The sequence below is a fragment of the Salvelinus alpinus genome, chromosome 8 (assembly GCF_045679555.1).
Source record: "Salvelinus alpinus chromosome 8, SLU_Salpinus.1, whole genome shotgun sequence".
NCBI classification, from domain to species: domain Eukaryota; kingdom Metazoa; phylum Chordata; class Actinopteri; order Salmoniformes; family Salmonidae; genus Salvelinus; species Salvelinus alpinus.
Window position 1 is genome coordinate 40,913,787 of NC_092093.1, and position 18,052 is coordinate 40,931,838.

An 18,052-nucleotide genomic window follows, 5' to 3' on the forward strand; every position below is an offset into this window, starting at 1 on the left:
CTGAGTAGGTGCAAGGCCAAAGTGAAGCAAACTATTCTCCAACTAGGCACTACAATTATTATGACATTCTCATTCATCATTTTGTGGCCATGGAACCTTTGGGCCAGCATAGTACCCACCAAAATGATCATGTCAAATACCCTATGAGAGCTTTTAAACCCAGACTCTACTTTCAGCGGTGTACACTGTTAACATATGTGCAAGCTTTACTATATTGAAATTAGGACTGGCATTGATATGTTTTAGTTGGTTTACTCTGATTCAAAAACCAACTGAAAAATGGGCTTCATGCTCACGTTATACTTTGAAACAGCTAACTATACAAGTGACATCTGTCAACTTTCAGTAGAGGTGGTAGCACATTACTGCCATCTAGTGGATAAAAAAAAGTGTACACTACTGCAATTCAGCCATATTTGAGATTTGAGATTTGACCCGGGACGAGCGCCATGCATTTTCATCCCTTAAACCCCGTGAATATTCGATGAGGGGGCATGTAGTTCCGGGTTTGAACAAAACAAAAATTAAATACATTTAGTTATTGGTTTGATTCCATGTCCCATTTTGACAAAATAAATGAGAACAAGATTTGTTTGGTAATTCAGAAACCAATAATGGTAAAGGAGCCGTTTTACATTTTTCCACAGAATCCTTTGAATCAAATAACCAATAAATACATGATACACAGACCGTTTCATTGCAAACAGATCCAGAATATTGTTGAAATAAAATATTCACAACAGTGACTAAAGTCGGTCACATTTACCCAATACTAAAGACAAGGCCCAGTTACTTCAAATCAAATCAAGGTTTATTTGTCACGTGCGCTGAATACAACAGACCTTACAGTGAAATACTTACTTACAGGCTCTAACCAATAGTGCAAAAAAAGGTATTAGGTGAACAATAGGTAGGTAAAGAAATAAAACAACAGTAAAAAGACAGGCTTTATACAGTAGCGAGGCTATAAATGTAGTGAGGCTGCATACAGACACCGGTGAGTCAGGCTGATTGAGGTAGTATGTACATGTAGATATGGTGAAAGTGACTATGCATATATGATGTACAGAGAGTAGCAGTAGCATAAAAGAGGGGTTGGCGGGTGGTGGGTGGGACACAATGCAGATAGCCCGGTTAGCTAATGTGCGGGAGCACTGGTTGGTCGGCCCAATTGAGGTAGTATGTACATGAATGTATAGTTGAAGTGACTATGCATATATGATAAACAGAGAGTATCAGCAGTGTAAAAAGAGGGGTGGGGGGGGGGGCACACAATGCAAATAGTCCGGGTAGTCATTTGATTACCTGTTCAGGACTCTTATGTCTTGGGGGTAAAAACTGTTGAGAAGCCTTTTTGTCCTAGAGTTGGCACTCCGGTACCGCTTGCCATGCGGTAGTAGAGAGAACAGTCTATGACTGGGGTGGCTGGGGTCTTTGACAGTTTTTAGGGCCTTCCTCTGACACCGCCTGGTGTAGAGGTCCTGGATGGCAGGCAGCTTAGCCCCAGTGATGTACTGGGCCGTACACACTACCCTCTGTAGTGCCTTGCGGTCAGAGGCTGAGCAATTGCCGTACCAGGCAGTGATGCAACCAGTCAGGATGCTCTCGATGTTGCAGCTGTAGAACCTTTTGAGGATCTCAGGACCCATGCCAAATCTTTTTAGTTTCCTGAGGGGGAATAGGCTTTGTCGTGTCCTCTTCACGATTGTCTTGGTATGTTTGGACCATTCTAGTTTGTTGTTGATGTGGACACCAAGGAACTTGAAGCTCTCCACCTGCTCCACTACAGCCTCGTCGATGAGATTGGGGGCGTGCTCGGTCCTCCTTTTCCTATAGTCCACAATCATCTCCTTAGTCTTGGTTACGTTGAGGGATAGGTTGTTATTCTGGCACCACCTGGCCAGGTCTCTGACCTCCTCCCTATAGGCTGTCTCGTCGTTGTCGGTGATCACTTTTGTGTCGTCTGCAAACTTGATGGTGTTGGAGTCGTGCCTGGCCATGCAGTCGTGGGTGAACAGGGAGTACAGGAGGGAACTGAGCACGCACCCCTGGGGAGCTCCAGTGTTGAGGATCAGTGTGGCAGATGTGTTGCTACCTACCCTCACCACCTGGGGGCGGCCCGTCAGGAAGTCCAGGATCCAATTGCAGAGGGAGGTGTTTAGTCCCAGGATCCTTAGCTTAGTGATGACCTTTGAGGGTACTATGGTGTTGAATGCTGAGGAGATTCAGGAGATAGAGGTGCTCAATGTTTACCCATTTTAGTACCCCGCCATACCATCAATCACTGTAAAAGATTAACATTGAGTTTGATATAATTTAAAAGCTTATAAACAGGGTTGTGAAATAATGTACGAATTTATTTAAAAAAATACACAGTACCAGTCAAAAGTTTGGACACACCAACTCATTCAAGGGTTTTTCTTTATTTTTACTATTTTCTGCATTGTAGAATAATAGTGAAGACATCAAAACTATGAAATAACACATATAGAATCATGTAGTAACCAAAAAAGATTCTTCAAAGTTCCCAACCTTTGCATTGATGACAGCTTTGCACACTCATGGCATTCTCTCAACCAGCTTCACCTGTCTTGTGCTTGTCTCCACCCCCCTCCAGGTGTCGCCCATTTTCCCCATTATCCCCTGTGCATTTATACCTGTGTTTTCTGTTTGACTGTTGCCAGTTCGTTTTGTCTCGTCAAGCCTACCAGTGGTTTTCCTGTACTCCTGTTTTTCGCTCTAGTCCCTGTTTTCCTGGTTTTGACCATTCTGCCTGCAGTTCTGTACCTTGTGACACTGCCCTGGATTACTGACCTTTGCCTGCCCTGACCCTGACTTCCGGACTCTGCTCTGGATTACTGACCTCTGCCTGCCCTTGACCTGTCGTTTGCCTGCCACCTGTTTTTGTAATAAACTTTTGTTACTTCGAACTGTCTGCATCTGCGTCTTATCCTGAGGTCTGATAGGTTCAGAACCATCATGTAGAGTTTAAATCAACCCTTGATATAACTTGGCAATCAACTTCTTTGGCGTTGCAGATTCTGTTAGATGCCTTAGGTTCATCCAGATTCTGTTGAAGTGATTGAATTTTATTTATTTTTTATTTCACCTTTATTTAACCAGGTAGGCAAGTTGAGAACAAGTTCTCATTTACAATTGCGACCTGGCCAAGATAAAGCAAAGCAGTTCGACACATACAACAACACAGAGTTACACATGGAGTAAAACAAACATACAGTCAATAATACAGTAGAAAAATAAGTCTATATACAATGTGAGCAAGTGAGGTGAGGTAAGGGAGGTGAAGGCAAAAAAAGGCCATGGTGGCGAAGTAAATACAATATAGCAAGTAAAACACTGGAATGGTAGATTTGCAGTGGAATAAGATATCAGAGTTGTAAGAACTTAAAAATCGGCCTTGGATAATCCAAACCTTCCTTGTAATTGATTGAATGACAGATCCATCATAGTACACATGTTCAAAATTCATAATGCCACTTTGGAACCAGGACTTGTCATTAGACGTGTTGTCATTAAACACTGGAGATAAGGCAGGGCTATTCCAAATAGGGGTGCCTTTCCACCATATGGATTTATGTACATTTCTCAAATACAAAAGGAATTTTGAACCATTGGATTCTTCAACGCCTTGGACCTGAAGTAGTGAATCATTTTTAGATCATAAGACATTACGTGTATGGCTTCCATACTCCTCCATTGACAAGGATAGTCTGCTGTACATTGTTTAAGTGATCGCAGTTGTGCAGCCCAGTAATACATCTTCATATGACGTATGAAGATTGGATGGACTTGAAACTGGCAGGGCCTGGAATAAATACGTCAACCTTGGTATTGTATTCATTTTGATTATGTTGACCCTACCTAACATAGCACCCTATTTCTATCTCAATCTCTAAACATCGAATCCAATCTTATCTGTTAAAGGAAAGTTTTATATGCCTCTTCCAGATTGCATGACATCAGTACACCAATATATTTCATGTGTCTTTGTCCATTTCCACTTAAATATACTTTCTAAGTCATAATTAGAAATGTACATTATTTCAGTTTTCTGCCAATTCACTTTGAATCCTGATACAGCACCATATGTGTCCAACAGTAATCAAATAATTGACAGAGAATGTTCTGGTTCAGATAAAAAGTCATCTTGTCATGACTTCCACCGAAGTTGTTCCCTTTCCTTGTTCGGGCGGCGTTCGGCGTTTCTAGCCGCCACCGATCCATGTTTAATTTTTCCTTTTGTTTTGTCTGTTTACACACCTGGTTCCCATCTCATAATTATGTTCCATATTTAACCCTCTGGTTTCCCTTTATGTTTTGTGCGTGATTGTCTTTCGTGTATTCCAGTGTGTTGTATTTTGAGTCCTGTTTTGTCCTTGTTTGGAACGGGATTTTGTTACGTTTTGGATTGAGTAAATCAGTGATTGTTACTCTTATCTGTGTCCTGCGCCTGACTCCTTCGCTATCTTTTAGATAGACTCTGACACATCTGCATACAATAATGTCACATGTTGATCTCCACCGTATTTATTAGGATCCCCAATTAGCTGCTGCTGAGGCAAAGGCTACTCTTCCTGGGGTCCAAACAGGAAACATAACAAATTAAATGCATAAATATAAATTTATACAATTTTTAAAGCACTTTTCATAGAATCTCAAAGTGCTTCAAGAGCAAAAAACAAAGAAGCAATATACACTACATGACCAAAAGTATGTGGACATGTTTGTTGAACATCTCATTCCAAACTCATGGGCATTAATAGGGAGTTGGTCCCCCCTTTGCTGCAATAAAAGCCTCCACTCTTCGGAGAAGGCTTTCCACTAGATGTTGGAACATTGCTGGGGGGACTTGCTTCCATTGAGCCACAAGAGCATTAGTGAGGTTGGGCACTGATATTGGGCGATTAGGCCTGGCTCGCCGTCGGCATTCCATTTCATCCCAAAGCTGTTCGATGGGGTTGAGGCCAGGGCTCTGTGCAGACCAGTCAAGTTCTTCCGCACCGATCTCGACAAACCATTTCAGTATGGACATCGCTTTGTGCACGGGGGCATTGTCATGCTGAAACAGGAAAGTGCCTTCCCCAAACTGTTGCCACAAAGTTGGAAGCACAGAATCGCCTAGAATGTCATTGCATGCTATAGCGCTTTCCTTCACTGGAACTAAGGGGCCTAGCCCGAACCATGAAAAACAGCCCCATACCATTATTCCTCCTCCACCAAAGTTTACAGTTGGGGCATGTAGCGTTCTCCTGGCATCCGCCAAACTCAGATTAGTTCGTCGGAATGCCAGATGGTGAAGCGTGATTTATCATTCCAGAGAACGCATTTCCACTGCTCCAGAGTCCAATGGCGGCAAGCTTTACACCACTCTAGCTGACACTTTGCATTGCGCATGTCGATCTTAGGCTTGTGAGGCTGCTCAGCCATGGAAACCCATTTCATGAAGCTCCGATGAACAGTTATTGTGCTGACGATGCTTCCAGAGGCAGTTTGGAACTCAGTAGTGAATTTTTGAAACCGAGGACAAACTTTTTTTTTGCACGGTCCTGTGAGCTTGTGTGGCCTACCACTTCGTGGCTGAGCCTTTATTGCTTCTAGATGTTTCCACTTCACAATAACAGCACTTACAGCTGCCCGGGGCAGCTCTAGCTGGGCAGAAATTTGACGAACTGACTTGTTGGAAAGGTGGCATCCTATGACGATGCCACGTTGTTACGTTCCCCAGTTTCCGTGTTGTTTTGGGTTTGTATGTGTGTATTTCAGGAAATGGCTTCAAATCAAAATCAAATCAAATTAATTTAGAAAGCCCTTCTTACATCAGCTGATATCTGAAAGTGCTGTACAGAAACCCAGCCTAAAACCCCAAACAGCGAGCAATGCAGGTGTAGAAGCACGGTGGCTAGGAAAAACTCCCTAGAATGGTCAGAACCTAGGAAGAAACCTAGAGAGGAACCAGGCTATGAGGGGTGGCCAGTCCTCTTCTGGCTGTGACAGGTGGAGATAACAGAACATGGCCAAGATGTTCAAATGTTCATAGATGACCAGCAGGGTCAAATAATAATCATTACAGTGGTTGTCGAGGGTGCAACAGGTCAGCACCTCAGGAGTAAATGTCCGTTGGCTTTTCATAGCCGAGCATTCAGAATATCTCTACCGCTCCTGCATAGGATGGTCATAATGCTTCATGACAGTGTCATAAAGTGTATTTTGGTAAATGATATTGCAAATGCCTTAAATTATATAAATAATTATGCTGCCATGTTTGTAGACTTGTCAAAAGCTTTTGATACTGTAGACCATGTTATTCTGTTGAAGAAGCTGTCCTCTATAGGGTACTGTAGACCATGTTATTCTGTTGAAGAAGCTATCCTGATAGGGTACTGTAGACCATGTTATTCTGTTGAAAAAGCTGTCCTGATAGGGTACTGTAGACCATGTTATTCTGTTGAATAAGCTATCCTGATAGGATACTGTAGACCATGTTATTCTGTTGAATAGGCTGTCCTGATAGGATACTGTAGACCATGTTATTCTGTTGAAAAAGCTGTCCTCTATAGGGTACTGTAGACCATGTTATTCTGTTGAATAAACTGTCCTGATAGGATACTGTAGATCATGTTATTATGTTGAATAGGCTGTCCTCTATAGGATACTGTAGACACTGTTATTCTGTTGAATAAGCTGTCCTGATAGGGTACTGTAGACCATGTTATTCTGTTGAATAAGATGTCCTGATAGGATACTGTAGACCATGTTATTCTGTTGAAGAAGCTGTCCTGATAGGGTACTGTAGACCATGTTATTCTGTTGAATAAACTGTCCTGATAGGGTAATGTCGACCATGTTATTATGTTGAATAAGCTGTCCTCTATAGGGTACTGTAGACAATGTTATTCTGTTGAATAAGCTGTCCTGATAGGATACTGCAGACCATGTTATTCTGTTGAATAAGATGTCCTGATAGGATACTGTAGACCATGTTATTCTGTTGAATAAGCTGTCCTGATAGGATACTGTAGACCATGTTATTCAGTTGAATAAGCTATCCTGATAGGGTACTGTAGATCATGTTATTCTGTTGAAGAAGCTGTCCTGATAGGGTACTGTAGACCATGTTATTCTGTTGAATAAGCTGTCCTGATAGGGTACTGTAGATCATGTTATTCTGTTGAATAAGCTGTCCTCGATAGGGTTGGATACAGATGCTTGCCGATTGTTTCATAATTATCTCAATGACAGAACTCATGCCATCACGGTAGATGTATCAAATCTGAGTTCCATGAGTTGCATAAAGCGGTGCCCCAAGGTTCACTACTCGGACCATTACTGTTTACAATCTATATAAAGAGCATTGGTAATGCTGTAAAAAAAAAAAGTTTCATTTGTATGCAGATTTGTGTTCCATTGCTCTATCGGTTGGCCAAGCCTATTCCCATTTGAAGTCTGATTTTCTAGCACTGCAGAGGTCACTATTGGATCTAAAGTTAGTGCTAAATGCAAACAAAACAAAATGCATGCTTTTTATATCCCATAACCCAGATTTAAATGAATTTGTAATGACTAGTTTGAATGGTACACAAATTGAGCGAGTTCCTTCCTATAAATATCTTGGTATCTGGCTTGATGACAAACTGTCCTTTAAAAACCATGTCACTGAGCTGGTGAAGAAGTTGAAGTTCAAGGTTGGTTTCTTTTACAGAAACAAAGTGTGTCCGACTTTTGTTAATAGATATGAAATTTTCCAGGCAAAATGTATGTCTATTTTAGATTATGTGGATATTATCTATATGCAGTGACGACGCGTCATTAAGGGCAGGTGGGGCAGAGCAAAAATATATTTTTAAAAAGTGCCTGTTTTGCATGTTATTTTGGCATTAATACGTGTCACATATCAGTTTGCAAACAATGTACCAAAAAAATCATTGAGATAATAAAGCCGCATACGAACATGGTCTCTTTTTTGCTTTCTTGAGTAAGGCAGCTCCAAAATGCAGGTGTTTCAGCCTAGCTCAGCGCTTTCTGTTGTGGTGGGGCAGCCAGCTCCAAAATGCAGGTGTTTCAGCCTAGCTCAGTGCTTTCTGTTGTGGTGGGGCAGCCAGCGGAAAATACAGGTGTTGGTAATGTTCTCTAGTTGCGCCGGGATTGGCTCAGTGTTCTGTCACTGAGGGACACTACGTCACTGCAAAAGCTAGCTGACCCTGGTCGTCAGTTCAACAGTGTTTCCAGCCAGCCGCATATTTGCTTCCAGGTTATTAAGCAAGCAGTGTGTCAAGAAGCAGTGCGACCTTCGCCGAGTCCATAGGGGAGTTGCAGCAATGAGACAAGATTGTAACTACCATTTGGATATCACGAAAAAGGGAATAACACCATGTGCCAAAAAAGTTTGAATACATTAACCATGCTGTTAATCCAGCATGACTTCTGCCGCTTACAAATTAACTGGAAACTCGGAACTGGGAAATCTCAGACTTCAGTGAGTTCAAGACAACTGGGAACTCAGATAAAACTAGCTCCAACTGGGAAAATATGGGAAATGATTTTGAACGGTCATCCAACTCGGAATTCTAAGTCGGGATTTCGGGCCTCTTTCTAGAGCCCACAAGAAGGACCGCTGCGCCACCTTCCTGTTCAACTGAGCACAGCACAACAAGGTGAGTCCAAAAATATATTGTATGCTGCTGCATAAATGATTTAATATGCCAGGGAGATATGTACAGTGGGGAGAACAAGTATTTGATACACTGCCGATTTTGCAGGTTTTCCTACTTACAAAGCATGTAGAGGTCTGTCATTTTTATCATAGGTACACTTCAACTGTGAGAGACGGAATCTAAAACAAAAATCCAGAAAATCACATTGTATGATTTTTAAGTAATTAATTTGCATTTTATTGCATGACATAAGTATTTGATCACCTACCAACCAGTAAGAATTCCGGCTCTCACAGACCTGTTAGTTTTTCTTTAAGAAGCCCTCCTGTTCTCCACTCATTACCTGTATTAACTGCACCTGTTTGAACTCGTTACCTGTATAAAAGACACCTGTCCACACACTCAATCAAACAGACTCCAACCTCTCCACAATGGCCAAGACCAGAGAGCTGTGTAAGGACATCAGGGATAAATTGTAGACCTGTACAAGGCTGGGATGGGCTACAGGACAATAGCCAAGCAGCTTGGTGAGAAGGCAACAACTGTTGGCACAATTATTAGAAAATGGAAGAAGTTCAAGATGACGGTCAATCACCCTCGGTCTGGGGCTCCATGCAAGATCTCACCTCGTGGGGCATCAATGATCATGAGGAATGTGAAGGATCAGCCCAGAACTACACGGCAGGACCTGGTCAATGACCTGAAGAGAGCTGGGACCACAGTCTCAAAGAAAACCATTAGTAACACACTACGCCGTCATGGATTAAAATCCTGCAGCGCACGCAAGGTCCCCCTGCTCAAGCCAGCGCATGTCCAGGCCCGTCTGAAGTTTGCCAATGACCATCTGGATGATCCAGAGGAGGAATGGGAGAAGGTCATGTGGTCTGATGAGACAAAAATAGAGCTTTTTGCTCTAAACTCCACTCGCCGTGTTTGGAGGAATAGAAGGATGAGTACAACCCCAAGAACACCATCCCAACCGTGAAGCATGGAGGTGGAAAGATCATTCTTTGGGGATGCTTTTCTGCAAAGGGGACAGGACGACTGCACCGTATTGAAGGGAGGATGGATGGGGCCATGTATCGCGAGATCTTGACCAACAACCTCCTTCCCTCAGTAAGAGCATTGAAGATGGGTCGTGGCTGGGTCTTCCAGCATGACAACGACCCGAAACACACAGCCAGGGCAACTAAGGAGTGGCTCCGTAAGAAGCATCTCAAGGTCCTGGAGTGGCCTAGCCAGTCTCCAGACCTGAACCCAATAGAAAATCTTTGGAGGGAGCCGAAAGTCCGTATTGCCCAGCGACAGCCCCGAAACCTGAAGGATCTGGAGAAGGTCTGTATGGAGGAGTGGGCCAAAATCCCTGCTGCAGTGTGTGCAAACCTGGTCAAGAACTACAGGAAACGTATGATCTCTGTAATTGCAAACTAAGGTTTCTGTACCAAATATTCAGTTCTGCTTTTCTGATGTATCAAATACTTATGTCATGCAATAAAATGCAAATTAATTAATTAAAAATCATACAATGTGATTTTCTGGATTTTTGTTTTAGATTCCTTCTCTCACAGTTGAAGTGTACCTATGATAGAAATTACAGACCTCTACATGCTTTGTAAGTAGGAAAACCTGCAAAATTGTCAGTGTATCAAATACTTGTTCTCCCCACTGTATACTGTAGCCAAGAAAGTAATACTAAGTGTATTTTGTTTAGTAATATTGTAAGAGCTTTCATTGTCTGCTTACATGCCCCCTTTATTTATCCTACGGTTCCTGCTTGGTGTACATGGAGAATACTGTAAGAACAGCCCATGTTCTGATTTCTGTCGCTGTACATTTCAAAAGTGCTGAACAAATAGCTATATTGACTACGTCCGTCCTAGCTCACCCATTAATGTCTTAATCGAAATGACGGATTGCCTCTTATCCGCTCGTCATTCCCTTATGCCATAGTTTGTACATCTCAATTGTCAGTAGAAACCACATTTGTTTAAGCAAGTCAGCCATATCAGCTATGTTTTTGAAAAAGGCAGTAAATGAGGCTGAATGAACTGTTTCGTTGCCAGACAAGGCTCCACTGATAGCCAGGTGTAGCGGTGGTAAGGATTCACTCTATGGTGCTGAAAAGAAATCTCTGCTGTTGGGGCAGCTTTATGTAGGCCCTAACAGTTTGTGGGCACCGTTTGTCACTGTTATAGTGCAATGAATGTATTGTTTAGTGTTGTGTTGTGGCCTTGCCGGCATGCATCCCCCCCAAAAAACATTGTTTGCGCCACCAATATTGACATGCTAAAATCACCACCGTCTGTATGCATGCAGCAGCATCTACACTTAAACCACTAGATTATGTTTTCCATTGTGCCCTTAGGTTTGTACGGTGATGGTAAAATAACTCACCATTGTGCTTTGTATCAAAAAGTGATTTGACGGGCCTCTTTGTATGTAAGAAGAGAACAGCATTTTCTTGTGTTATTCTACAATGCACTCATGCAGAAACTTGTGTCTATCATCATTATTTTAATTTAGACTGACAAATTACCAAACCCGGTCTCAGGCTTGGATAATATTGGAGGCCCCTTCGGTCTCCACAGAGTTGGGTAAACCTGCTTTTAGTTTTTTTGCCCCCTTTATTTAGAGATTATTAGATGATCTTGTCCCCCTTCGTCAGTTCAGAATAATGATCTCTATGTTGATAAATGTGTCTGTTTTTCTTAGTGTTTTGTAATTTTGTATATTGTATGTGTTTCAAGTATTTATGCAGGGCTCATCTGTAAAAGAGATCCTAGTCTCAGTATGACTTCTCTGTTAAAATAAATGTGAAAACCATATTTGTATATTTGTTTACTTAAATAACCTATTGCCTTTTCTTGTTGGCACAATAAAAGTGGCCAAAATTCAATGTCTTTGAGTTATCCACATTGAAATGTGGTCTTTTATTTTGAAGGTTTCAGCATTACCATACAACTTGACGTCATTATTTGTGCTGCTGGCAGAGTACTGGTCTGGCATCTCCTGTTTCTTCAGTCTGGCTTTTGTTCATGTTTCTCCCATTTCAACAGACGGCCTGTCGATCAAGACCTATGTGTCCGCTCACGACACCCTTCCCTCTGCCCGTTACGCCAAGCAGCAGTGCTTCGACTGCAATCTGTGTCGGTGGAAGCTACGCCTTTAATCTGTTTATTCACGAAGATCACATGAACCCTCGGCTAAAAAAACTGATTTTGTAAAGGTAAGCCCAACACATTGAAATATGCATTACGTAATGTGCGTTGAGTGTAACGAGTTTTAAATGGTCAGTTTGTTCTTTAAAAATAAAAGTCCCCCGAAAGTGTTTCAAATGCGCGGTGGATTTCGAACGTAAGTTATCATGATGTTCACGAGCGGTATTTAATGCTGAACTTTCCAAATATATTTGTTACACTGTAACCTCTGTTACCAGTAAATAGACTGGTAATAAATCAGTACTTTGATGGGTTAGATCCAGACGTGGTCTATCAGGATACATTTTAAAACTACTTGTTAGCGACTTCGGCGACCAGAAGTTAGCAGGACTAACGTTAGATTTGTCAATTCAAAATGGCCTCCCTTTCCCTCTAGGTTTTTATGTTCGTGTCTAAAAAGTAAGTTAAAGAGGACAACACAAACAACATGTAAAGTAACTTATCGTGGTGGACCAAGTTTTGTTGTCTTATAATAATGTATGTTATACTGTTAAAAAAATAAAAAAAAACTTTGACACAGTATTTGCCGCATACTGCAGTTATACTGCACTCTGACTGCAATCTTTTTTCGTAAGGGATCATTTGACCTTTACACCAGTGGATGTAAACGATAAAACCTAGTAGCTCATCTTCAGTGTTTTCTTGTAACGTTTTTCAAATTTCCACCGTGCCACCCTCCAGGCCTCTTACCTTGTCGAAGTGTTGAATAACCTACACATACCGCTATTTCTAACAAACCATCATGCCTCCCTACTGTGGACGCTCCACCCATGAAAATGTTACTACTCCGTTTGCCTGACGTGGTCACAATGCTACCATTACTGGCCAGATGACGTAGAGCTCTGGCTACATTCTAACATAGCAGGAAAATAATGATTCAGAAATGAGAGTGGAGGTAAACTGCAATTCAATTTTCTGCAATTACTGTGTCCAAAATACTGCAGTTGACTGCAGCTACTAAACTGCAACCTTTTTTTAAGGGATAATATGTGGCCAAAAGGGCAGATGTTCATTTTATTTGGCAGTTATTTTTTTTTCTTTTAAAATTGACATTTTTATAAGAAATAAAAAGCCCATCAGTCTATTAAGGCCCTCTTGGAGTTTGATGTCACTGTCAAAGCAAACACTGGAAACTCAACTGTCCAATAGGTTTGTTACTGCAATGCTGTGTACAAAGATGAAGTATTAAAATAAATCCAATCCACTTGAACATAATTTGTCCTGTGTAGATTTTTGTTGCGATTTGCCATACAAGAGGCAGCTGGGAGTTTATTCACCCTGGGAAATGCTCATAAATTGCTTCACGATTTGAGGTGTGGGGAATAAGAACATAGATGCAACTCTTTTTTTGAAACATTAATGTCATTCCACTTTCAGTAAGTCACTTCCACATTGCCCTAAAAACAATGTAACCTTCTCAAATGACTGCAAACGGGCAAGGAAGTGAAATAGCTGCTGCTGTGTGTCCCCTGACATGTGGTGTAGTTTTTAGTCACGCTGCAGAGGATGTGTCGGCTTGCATTCTGGTCAATGTATCTACAGTGCTGGGATGTCGCTCTTGTCAGGTAGGCTAATCTCCCATGCCTTCATCTCAACCTTGACCCCCCTTCAATGTTATGTGTTATCCTTATAGCTAACGGTTGTTAATTAAGATTTTCTCCTGTGATATTTGTGACTATCAAACAAATCCTATAATTTTCATAACAATTCCACCCTTCAACATTATATATTTTTTGCATTACGTATGTGGTTCTTCGTTTTTGCCTGCAACTAACGGTTGTTTGGTTTGGTGTACAAAACGATGCACACTGCCCTTCCCTCTTCCTGAAGCTCAAACAACCACACTAGGTTCTAACCCAATGCGATGTGACACAAACAACTTGGCATTGAGGAGGTAAAGCGGGCATTATTATTAGCCTTTTCATAGTTCCTCAGCGCCTGGTCCCAGTAGCTGAGTTGTAGTGCATCTTCCCCTCCCCCTCTGCGCACACACGGGTCACCCAGTGACATTGGATGTAATGTGCATTGACATGCTGGAACTGTCATGTGTTGTCCCTGCTCTAGTTGCATGTTTGTCACTTTTAGGCTTCCGCTGCTCTGGTTGGCTGGCCGCTGTGGCTGGAGGCAAATGTCCAACACTCGTCTCAGTTCTGGATGTATGTACAAAGTGCTGTTTAGCCATTTTCAGTGCGTGTCTGCCATTTTATTTGTACTCGGTGTGATATTTTGGGTTAATATTACTAATGCTTGCATCAGGAGTGGGTTATTTTCTTCTATAGAAGGCACTATGCTTGAATTGACAAAGGTCCAATTTCCACATCTTCGTGTTTCGCCTTTCTTGCAAATGGCTAAAACAAGTCTGTATGTATTTATTTTAGGGCTACAGTATGTACTTTTGAAAATGATTTACCAATACTGACATTGGTTGGAATATGCTCTTGATAGTTAACAAACTGTTTTTTTAGTTGATGTAACTCTTTGTCTGTAAACATGTCTTTTTTTGAATCCCTCTGTCTTAAAAGGCATTTACTAAAATGTCATATTAGAAGATGTGGACGTTGGCAAAGATAGCATCAGTTCAGACGAATGGCTTACTGGCATTGTTCCTCTTTCTTTCCTTATACTGTAGCACACAAACAAGCCTTGAACTTGCTATCTGTTTCAAGACTGGAGAGCTAGAGTGTGCTCCAATCACAAGAATTCTGGTAGCAAATGATATCTTTTTTATCAGTGTGGTGATCTAAGTTGGATGTTCCACTTAGCTGGCACCTTCCAGGTCTGTCTGAAAAGACCTGAAAGAGAGTTAAGAATAGAAGCAGTTGTTCAATACCACTTGATCATAACTCTCAGTTCCATTAGATTACACATAGGAGTCATTGGACGAAGGCGTCGTCTTTACAGGGGAGTTTTGTTAAGAGCCCCGATGCTCAATCTGAACAGTAAGACGTGTCGCTTGCAGTATGGTTTTGGAAGCATAAGGACCTTTCATATCAGCGAGAAATATATATATTTTTAAACTAGAATGCCGCTTAGTTTCGAGAGCTAGTTGTTCAGTGACGTACTGAAGCGATGCGCAAAAGAGGAACCCGCCTCGTGTATGTGCCTGTCCGTACCCGTAGGAAAGGTGAAGCAAAGTAAATGAACACAAGTACATTATTCATAATATCTTTGATTTTCAGGTGCACTCGGGTTGTACATTTCATTTCTAGCATTAGCAAATTGTCATGACAACCTTTTAAAATCTTGATATTCTAGTATGTTTTATTAAGAAATCTTATTACAATAAGTAAATAGGGCTTATGACATCTTTACAGAACAATACAAAACACTGAAATACTAAGCGTAACATGCTAAACAAGTGAATGGAAAAGGCAAATTATTTAAAAAGCTTAATATGTTCTAACCAAAGTCCTATTTGGCTCCACCCACAGGGCCAACATGTACTCCAAGGGCACCAAACGCAAGTTCTCTGACAGTGTGGACGCGGCGACGGACAACAAGGCAGTGTTGTACAGCCGGCAGCGCCAGTTCCTGCTGGACATGTCTCTGATCAAGCTGCAGCTGTGCCACATGCTGGTGGAGCCCAACATGTGCCGCTCGGTGCTCGTTGCCAACACGGTGCGCCATATCCAGGAGGAGATGACCCATGACGGTAGCTGGCAGTTGGTCACTGAGGCTTTCGGCGGCTCTGGCCCATCTGACCACCTGGTGGCCACCGAGGTTTTGTGTCGGTCATCGGCGCTGGAGCAGCAGGGCGGTGGGCCCAAGCTCTACTCAGTGATGGGCTACGATAGTTGCCGCGAGGAAGAAGTGGTAACGGACGAGGCTCTCTGTTCTGTGACAGTTAGCGACGGGGCCCCGGCCCTCTTGGGGACCATCGACCACTGCTGGGACAGGGCAGAAGTGAGAATGGCGGCGGTAGAGGACCGGGTCATCAAAGACTCCGGTTCGGAGGTGGAGGATGGGGCGATGTCTGGGGAGGGGGCTAAAACAGTGATGGGGCAGGTGTTTGGGACGTTCGAGATCAAAAATGGCACCCCTGGGTCAGACCCGGCACTAGAGGAGCTGTTCTCAGCCGTGGATGCCTCCTATTATGACTTGGACACCATGCTCACAGGCATTCAGAGCACCCCCAAGATGGGGCCTTACAACCTTCTGGACAGCATGGCCTCCTCCCACGGCCCCGCGTCCAACTCCAGCTATAGAACCGATCTCAGTGAACTTGACCACATTATGGAGATCATTGTCGGCTCATAGCTTACAGACTTAAAACTCGACTGTTTGGTTGAACTTGTGCCTATGACTTTTTGTCTTGTATGTGTGAACATACAGTGTCTACATACCTTCCTCTGTATGGAAACTGAGTGATATCCGTCTCCATGCAATGCCATTTTGTTTTGTTTTTATCTTAGAGGTTAACAGTTTCTCAAGTTCACCATACTTATTTATTATGTTTACTTTGTATTTCAATATGTCCTCTTTTTGGTTTAAATTATTGTACCTATTACACTACATGAATTCAGAGCAGCACAACATTTACATTAATAATCTTTTTTTAAAGAAAATATGTATAGTTAAACTATATATTTTTTACTGTAGAGACAGTCTGGGAATTGTTCCCGACTGTCTTTATTTTTTACATTTGTAAGCAAGAACGATTGCACGAAAGCTCAATGTGTGATTGGGGAGTAATTTACCTTGTTTTCACAGGTTTATCTTTGGTTGTGTCTTTGAGCTACAAGAGCAAATAGGCATTGTTGAAAACATGAATTATGTTCAGTATGCTCACAATGTGATCTTGGTCTATGGTTTGGTGCTATATGCACTATATACAGTATTCCTTATAAACACTTGGCATTTGTTGAGCCAGACAGTTCCATCTTGCACTGCGGCTAGCTGTCACCTAGCATGTGGTGCCATCTGTTTGCTATTAAAGTTACACATGTTCTTATATTGTCTCCTTACAAGTGAATAATTATAATGGGTATATGTCTAATTTTCTGTTCTGACTTTATTTATTCATTTCAGTCATATGGTGATGTTAAACCTTGGCAATACTAACGGTTGCAGAAGCTTTTCACCTTTCAAACATCAATTGGTATTTCGTTTCTTGACTTTCTTTGCGTACTTTTAGTGAAGTAATGACCTTGTTCAAACCAAACTGAGAACGTGCAAAGAATTGTGCTTTTCAGCTGACCTGTTCCAACAGCGGTTTTTTATTTTTACCACGTTCAAAGCCTGCACTCGGCCACGAGATAAAATTGTGAGTAAACAACTGATTTCTGATTAAACAGCCATGAGGTGGGAGATACCATGTTTCTTTTTTTTTATATAATGAAGTACTATACACTTGACATACATGACAATGAGCTTGAGAAGATTATGCTTTTTATGAGTCACCTAGCAGTTTATACCATTTTTAATAAAGGTTCCAAAATCATAATATGAATGAATTGTGTGCTTATCCAGTATTTTGAGTTTTCCTGCCAATCTTTGAGCTAAAGAGCCCTTTTCTTATTCAAAACGATGTACGGCAGCTAAGCCAAACAATCACGTCTCTGATTTCAAATTCGTAGGATTTCCTGCTTATTAAAAAATGATTCCTGCTGCTGGCGATTTCAACTACTGACGTACCGCTAGGAATTCAGACACTGCAGTGAATTCAGGGTCAGCCCTAACCAGGACTTTAATCCCAGTCCAATGTCAACCCAATACCTTAGCTGTTATGACAAGTTCCGGACCTCTTAATGAGGTTGCTCTTAGGTTAAGGTCACTACACCCTTCCTTCGCACTTCTCTATCTCAAGCCCCTCACCGTTATACCAATAGATCTGAGCCTCTTGACAAGGTTACCAGGTATTGGGTAATGTCGCCACAATCAAATGTCATCACAACCCAAGAACTAAGGACCTGATTTCAATTTTTTTATTTTTTTTATTTAACTAGGCAAGTCAGTTAAGAACAAATTCTTATTTACAATGGCGGCCTACCTCGGCCAAACCCTAACCCGGACGACGCTGGGCCAATTGTTCGCCGCCCTATGGGACTCACAATCACGACCGGTTGTGATACAGCCTGGAATCGTATCCAGGGTCTGTAGTAACGCCTCTAGGTTTTGTCGACAAACTCCCAGAAAAGTTATGTTACTCTTGTGGTATGTCAT

The 18,052-nt window shown here is 41.9% G+C and overlaps 1 protein-coding gene across 3 annotated transcripts; it reads left to right on the forward strand.

Moving 5' to 3' along the window:
- The first annotated feature begins 11,580 nt into the window (after positions 1–11,580).
- On the forward strand, positions 11,581–17,339 carry LOC139583135 (cell division cycle-associated protein 4-like). Of its 3 annotated transcripts, none has more exons than XM_071413913.1 (3): positions 11,713–11,898; positions 13,376–13,455; positions 15,322–16,841. In XM_071413913.1, the coding sequence occupies exons 2-3, from the start codon at positions 13,397–13,399 to the stop codon at positions 16,145–16,147; spliced, it is 885 nt and encodes a 294-aa protein (XP_071270014.1). In that variant the 5' UTR covers positions 11,713–11,898; positions 13,376–13,396; the 3' UTR covers positions 16,148–16,841. The 3 variants fall into 3 exon arrangements, with proteins under 3 accessions (XP_071270016.1, XP_071270014.1, XP_071270015.1); XM_071413914.1 differs by lacking the exon at positions 13,376–13,455 and adding an exon at positions 13,976–14,046 and having other exon boundaries at positions 11,759–11,898; positions 15,322–17,197; XM_071413915.1 differs by lacking the exon at positions 13,376–13,455 and having other exon boundaries at positions 11,581–11,898; positions 15,322–17,339.
- The last annotated feature ends 713 nt before the right edge of the window (positions 17,340–18,052 follow it).

What these genes read in the sequence shown, in the direction of transcription:
- LOC139583135 (XM_071413913.1), top strand. Translation starts at nt 13,397, where the DNA reads ATGTGTCGGCTTGCATTCTGGTCAATGTATCTACAGTGCTGGGATGTC. An exon ending in TGGGATGTCGCTCTTGTCAG is followed by an intron (nt 13,456 to 15,321) that starts GTAGGCTAATCT and finishes CTCCACCCACAG; the next exon opens with GGCCAACATGTACTCCAAGG.